The sequence below is a fragment of the Gavialis gangeticus genome, unplaced genomic scaffold (assembly GCF_001723915.1).
Source record: "Gavialis gangeticus isolate Ggan-Ray unplaced genomic scaffold, GavGan_comp1, whole genome shotgun sequence".
NCBI lineage: Eukaryota > Metazoa > Chordata > Crocodylia > Gavialidae > Gavialis > Gavialis gangeticus.
Window position 1 is genome coordinate 9,396,341 of NW_017729031.1, and position 6,531 is coordinate 9,402,871.

The 6,531-nt window shown below is 36.0% G+C and overlaps 1 protein-coding gene across 1 annotated transcript in view; it reads right to left on the reverse strand.

The window, feature by feature from the left end:
• Positions 1-6,531, reverse strand: part of EPC2 (enhancer of polycomb homolog 2) — a 109,842-nt gene that overhangs the window by 57,650 nt on the left and 45,661 nt on the right. The window contains exons 3-4 of the mRNA XM_019522443.1: positions 5,481-5,626; positions 104-310 (exon numbers count right to left, since the gene is read on the reverse strand). Of these exons, the coding sequence (XP_019377988.1) occupies positions 104-310; positions 5,481-5,626 (353 nt within the window). The remainder of the gene's footprint in view (positions 1-103; positions 311-5,480; positions 5,627-6,531) is intronic.

Consider the following 6,531-nt stretch of genomic DNA (forward strand, 5'->3'; position numbering starts at 1 on the left):
TTTTCCTTTTATTAGTGCTGATATGGTATGGACCGATATACTGGTGCATCTCTAATTAAAATCAAAGTGGTTTGCATGCTACAGTCTAATATTCACAAATTACCTTTCTGGTCTGCATTTTCTCTGTTCTCCTCCGAAAGGCAACATAGGGATCATTGTTGGTGGAGCCATCTCTTTTTTCTTGTTTGATCTGAGGGATGAGTGATGGTCCCCTGCAGTTCTTACGTTTTCTTACCCAGTAGTCATAGACAGCTTTAATAAGGTAATCATCCTCATTTAGCAGCAATTTAGCTTCCTGAAGTGTTACAAGCTGAAAGAAAATACAAAAATGTAGTTCAGTAAGAATAGGAATAAGAAACCCATTAACAAGCCAACATTTTTATTCATTTCTTTTAAAGCCTCTATATAAACCTAGCAATTTCCCAGAATAGGGAAAAGGGTAGATTGATTTAAAGTAAAGTTATTTAAAATACCAATTGGAATCATCATTTAAAAATCGATTCAGAACAGCTATTTTAATTTTGTTTTGTGTTGCAATTTTAAAGTACATCTTCAAAAAAGGTTGATTCTTGCTGGTTAGTATGCATTAGGTCATGTTGATTTATAACTGATAACTTTGATTCTAAATTTGGTACCCAGGAAAATACGCTATCTACACACTAAATAAATGATAATATAATTTATTCATATTCTTAATTTTAACATTATTTTCAAAAATAATGAATGATTCTTCCTATTTACTAAAGTACAGATCCACAAAGGTATTTAAGTGCCTAACTTTCTGATTTCAGCAGGAGTTGATTGCTTAAATAGGTATTAAATACTTTTAATATAAATCTCAGACTACATCATTATTAGTTTTACTCTCATTTTGTGTCAGACTGTCTTTACATGGAAATTATAATTAAGCTAAATGCAGAAACCTAGTAGAAAGTTAGTTTACTGTAAGTTAAAAAAGCAAATTAAATATGCTGGATCTGTAAGTAGAAAGCTGATTTGTTTTAACACATCAGCTTAAAATGCTAATGTATTATTTATACTTAATGAAATAACTGCTTGTTTCTGACCCCATGTCCTTCAAGATTTTAGATGCGATAGACTGAGAACTATCACAGCAAGTTTTTGTGTATAATTGGGGGGGGGGGGAAATGCCTTCCTGATTTTCTCAGTTCCCAATTGGTTTAATTACCTTTGAATGAACTAGTTGCTAAAAGCTAAGCTAGCTGACAAAAAAGTTAAAATAAAGAAAATATTCTTTCTGTATTTGCAGATAAGGCTACAGATATTAAAATCTTAGTACTTCAGCAAACTCCGATTCCAGATGATTAACAACTGACTTACCTCAGTTCAATATTCTTTGCATCTTTAGCAGCAAACAGTGCTTGAATATTATTTTGCATGAAAGGATTTTAACATATTAGTCAATTTACATCTTAATGAAATTGGTCATAATTTTAAGAGGTCTATTTTAAAATCTTCTAAAGTAATGCAGACATGGCAAACATTAATAGAGGACAATATTTTTTAAACTAAGAAACATTGTCTATGACATTCCAATACGAATAAACAGAAATAAAATAAGATACAAATAAAAAAACCCACAAAAAAGCTAAAAAAAAAAGTAAGCTTTTGGGGGGTTTCACTACATTTTAAATACATCTATATTAAAGTTTCTGCCATTACCACTAGACTAGGTTAGAACTCATTCTAGACAGAATAGACATAAAGCTACTGTATATTTATTATGGAAATTATAGTATTGTGAGGATAACAATAGCAAAAAGGGAAGCCAGAAATACTCGTCATGTTTTTAGATTACATAACCCCAATATAGCAATATTGTGCCACACTGCCTTGAATGAATGCTAGTCTGAGTAGGTACGTAGGTATGCTTATACCTATACCACAACTACAACCACAAATGCATTTTATCCATATATATTAAATATAGTTAACTTAAAAAAAAAACATATCTACTCCCCCCATTATTGCAAATATAATTTCAGGAATGATCAAGTAGTTCATCTGTTTTTTTTCTTCCTTAGCCATCAAGTTTTATATCTGCTCTGCACTGCGAATTGGGTTATAATTCTGACCCTACCTGCTAATTACTTTAACAAAAGGAGCTCTAGCAATCTAGAAACTGAGCTTCCTTTGGCGTTTTCTTATTTACAGCTACCACGTGACTCTCACTAAAAAGCCTAAGCTTTCAATACCCTGTATACAGGGTAGGACACCCAAGAAGGATTCCAAAGTACAGGAAGAGTCAAATTAAATGGTGGGACCAAATTTCTCTCTTTTGGGGCTCCAACAATTTGAAGTTTTTTGTCTAGCATTTTCTGATATCAAAATCAGGTGAAATTTGATCTAAGTCAGTTGGACTATCTCCGAAAACTACTTGCAAGGTATCAGAAGAAGTTCAAACATCCATATAACTGTCTAAATGACTGTGTAGAAAATGTCAAAGAACTGGTTGGCAGATTTTATCTACCACTGCGCAAGAAGTAGCCACACTATAAGAAGCAATTCCTAATGTCCCCATGGGACACACAAAGTCCTGTCTTGTATGCCTCCTATACTACATGCTTAAACCTAATAAGCAAGGACCAAAACAAAAAATGAGATATACTATCTTGAACCAGAATGAAAGAAAATGAGAGTCTGAAATGGCAAATTCTTCAACTCTTCAGTCCCATGATATCTAGGAAATATCAAACTTTATCAGTGGACAGTTAAAGCCTAAACGGAAGGAGAATATGTCCAGGTTTTGAAGAAACTGAGAATTCATCTCAGGATGAATGTTCACCAACAAAAGAAGTATCACTTTAATTCTGTGAAACAAAAATCAGAAAAAGGAACCAGCACAAGAACTGCAAGCCCATCTTGAAAACTATTATTAGAACAGTTACGTTAACAGAGTTCCAAAACAAAGGTACAAAATCCAGGGGCATCTACACACATACAGAGAGGCTGCTCTGACGCATTTTAATTGCAGTTTGTTGGGAGCATGGCAATTACCACACTCCAGCAAACTCCAGCATCAAGTGCATCAGTGTTCCTGCACTGAAAAACAGCAGCAGGGGCGCTTTAGTTAAAGCTGGTTCAACAAGGTTTAGTTAAAGTACCCCCACTGCCATTTTTTCTCTGATATTAGAAAATGCCCCAAGTCTGATTCACTGGGGCTGTCTGCCAGACAATCAACTGATTGCTAGTTGCAGGCTGGACAGCCTCACTTTCAAGGCTTGCGATCATCTGGGATAGGATTGACAACAAGCTCACTGTTAAAACGGAGCACCCAGCAGCTCTGGTCAGGCTGACGGGTGCAGGGTATTAGAGGCTTCTGGCCGGGAGACCCAAAAGTCTTCCCTGCTGGGGACTTTAAATCTCTAAGTTTCTAGCAGGGAAGCCCTTCAGCTTCCCTCTTCCTCCAGCTGGGATCAGCAGTCAGCTGGTTACAGACTACTGTTTGGTCCCAGCCCCAAAACTGACACTCAGCTGACTGTCGCTACTAGCTACAAGTTAAATCTAAGGTGCCACAGAAATCAGCCATTAATATGTTCTATATTATTTGTGGAAAATTTTTGTGGCTTGCTTTCCATTTTATAGTGCCTTAAATTGGGTTCATGTGTAGCACCATGCCCATTTATGCTGTGATTAACATACTAATTGCAACATAAACATGATTTGTAGATAGGGGTCTATGGTACTGAACGTAAAAAGAGAGATCCCCACTTACTGAAATTAAGCTTGCAGACTACCTTCTAAAACATTACTAAGGCTAAAGTCATTATGCGGAACTCAGGTATTGATGCGAGTCTTTGTGGTTTGTATATTTCTTGGTTATATTCCTAATTCGAGAGACTGGCACTGCTGTTGATAACTGTATACTGGAACTCCTGCAGCAAAAAGATTTTTAGTAATATTCTCTAAAAGTACCCAAAAAGAAGGGCTTTTCTGACCATCTTGACAAGAATGGAAGCAAGGACATTCTCCTAATTAAACCCACTAAACAAGGCGCTTTGGAGAACTGAAGTACTTCCTGTCCTCCAGAAAGCACTCCAGTTCTATGATTAAAATAATTAATTATCAAGATTTGCTTGACTTATGGAAACTTTCTTCTGGGGCTTCCTCATTTTCTCACTCTTCTCAGAATGGGAGACTGCTTTAAAGCAGCATTAAAGAGAGCCATTGTATGAATAAGAGTTCTAATGAACTACATAACATTCAGGTCCATATTTGGATCATCAGTTCTTTCCCTCACCAAGTTTCTTGCTGCGGTTGGACTTAGTTTGCCAGCAATATCTAGCAGCTAGGGTTCCTATGCAGTGCCTGCCCCCGGGGAAAAGGAATGCAACCTCTGCAGACCACCCAGCTTCCAGGATGGAAGGGGGTCCAGGCCACAGAAAAGGTACCAAGGGTCAACTCCACACAGGGAGCAACTCCTAAGTCATCTCTTCTGAAACTCCATCCTTAACCATCTAAGAACTTGATTGAAGCATCTTATCCCTGTCAAACGTAGAAAAGAGACCGATTAATGAAGGCAAGATGCCAAACGAAGAGAAAAAGGAGCTAAAATCTTCTTAAAGTGCTTTGTGGAACTATGTGATTATGGGCAAAAAACAGAGGGGAGGCAAAGCAAAACCTAGTTTCCAGTCTGCTCGAGTCCCATGTGACAAGATATAATGGATTCTGACATGAAAGTGTTTACTGGGCCCTACCTATCATATAGCTCATCTATGCAGGATTAAAAAGAATGGAAGCTGGCGCAAAAGGAAGCAGTTATGGGGAAACGGTATATCCTCACTCCTCCCAGTTGGCCAAAGCAATAAAGGTCACAAATTCACACTTATTTAACACCCAGCATTTAAAGAGATGTTTGAACCAATTCCAAGTTTTATTTATTTATTTTCATTACATAAAGCAAGCCCTGAGGAAACAGTCAAAGTGTCTGCTTGTGGGACTTTTCCTCTCTCAGCTAACATCTCTGGACTTTTTAAAATTCTGTAAAAATTGTAAGTTAGAGGAATCTGTGAAAGGCACAACTCAATCTAGAACCCAAACCAGGCTGCTTTTGTCAGAGGCAAGTCTTCTTCCAAGCAGGTGAGCATTCAGCTCCAACTGTCCCATTGCATCCATAACAAGCACTAAAAAACACTCAGCAATTTGGGAGATCAATAATAAAATGGGATCAATAATAAATGAGAAAGCAAGTTAAAGCTTAAGATCAGTCTAACCCCAGGTTAAGTTTGTTTTTTTTTTACAATACAAATTAACTTTCAACATCAACTTTCTGGCCGTCCAATAAGATAGGCAATTCCATGGTTTTATGTCTATAGATTCCAAGATTGCATTTCACCGGGTATAAACAGCAGGATGCAAAACAAAGATTTTCAAGAGCTTATGAAAAAAAAATTAAACAGAATTGAAACGTCTTACTTACTGATAAAACAAGAGAGTTTTATTTCTTTGGAGTACCATACCTGATTAGAACTGGCTTTTTCAAGCCTATCGATCATAATTTCAAACTGCAATGGTTTAATTTCCATCTTCCGGTTAAGTCTATTTAATAAAGTCTCATCTTCAGAATCCATATCATAATCTGGTTGTTCATTGTCCAGATTAAAGGCTAAAACATAAGTAAATACAAATGCATTATTTAGATCAGAACCAAGCTATGGAGTTACTAAATCACACGCTAATAATTCCAAAATAAATAGTTGCTAAAAATGTATCAGAAAACAAAAAATAATTTGTTACAGCAAATCAGCAGACTTCAAACTATCCGATCTCTACCTTTTTTTTAGTATAAGTTAATCATTATCTATGTTAACAAAAAATATATAATTTTCATAATTTTTAAAATTTATATAAAAAGTATTTTTCTTTAGTAGCACTTTACAAAGAGTCAAGTTATAGTAAATGAGATGCTGAACTATGACTATGAGTAACTTGTCAGGTCAGTGAACAGTAATAAGGGCTTTAAAAAAAATGTATCTATGGGATCATGCCAACTTTTAACATTTCCCACAAAGGAAAAGGCATAAAATGACAGCTAAAATACAGTCTTTACACTTCTATATGGTACGAGTCTAAAATCTTAAAACTGAAGTTACAAATTCTCAGACATGAAGCAAATGAAAATGGGATTTCCAATATAATCTTAAAAATTGATCACTTTATATCAGATAAATCGGATACTTAAAATACATAGAAGATTTTTTTCTGCATCTCATTTGTAAAAGTTCTAGGTTAAGATCAGCAGACTCAAACCACTATTAGTCCCCGGAATAAGAACAACATATTAAAATCTGTAGAGAAGCAGTATAGTCTTTCTCTGTACTGTCCTGATGACACGACCCAGGACCTTAACAGTACCAAAAGTAACCGAGCATTTCAAACGTGCAAATAAGATTTGCCCCAGAACCCTGGTTGAGAGTCACTGGTCTGGACTCTAAGTGTATTATTTCAACTGAATTTAGTTTGGGTTACACAGGTGGCAAAAAGAAGGTACCGGGTAATGTGGGGCCCCTG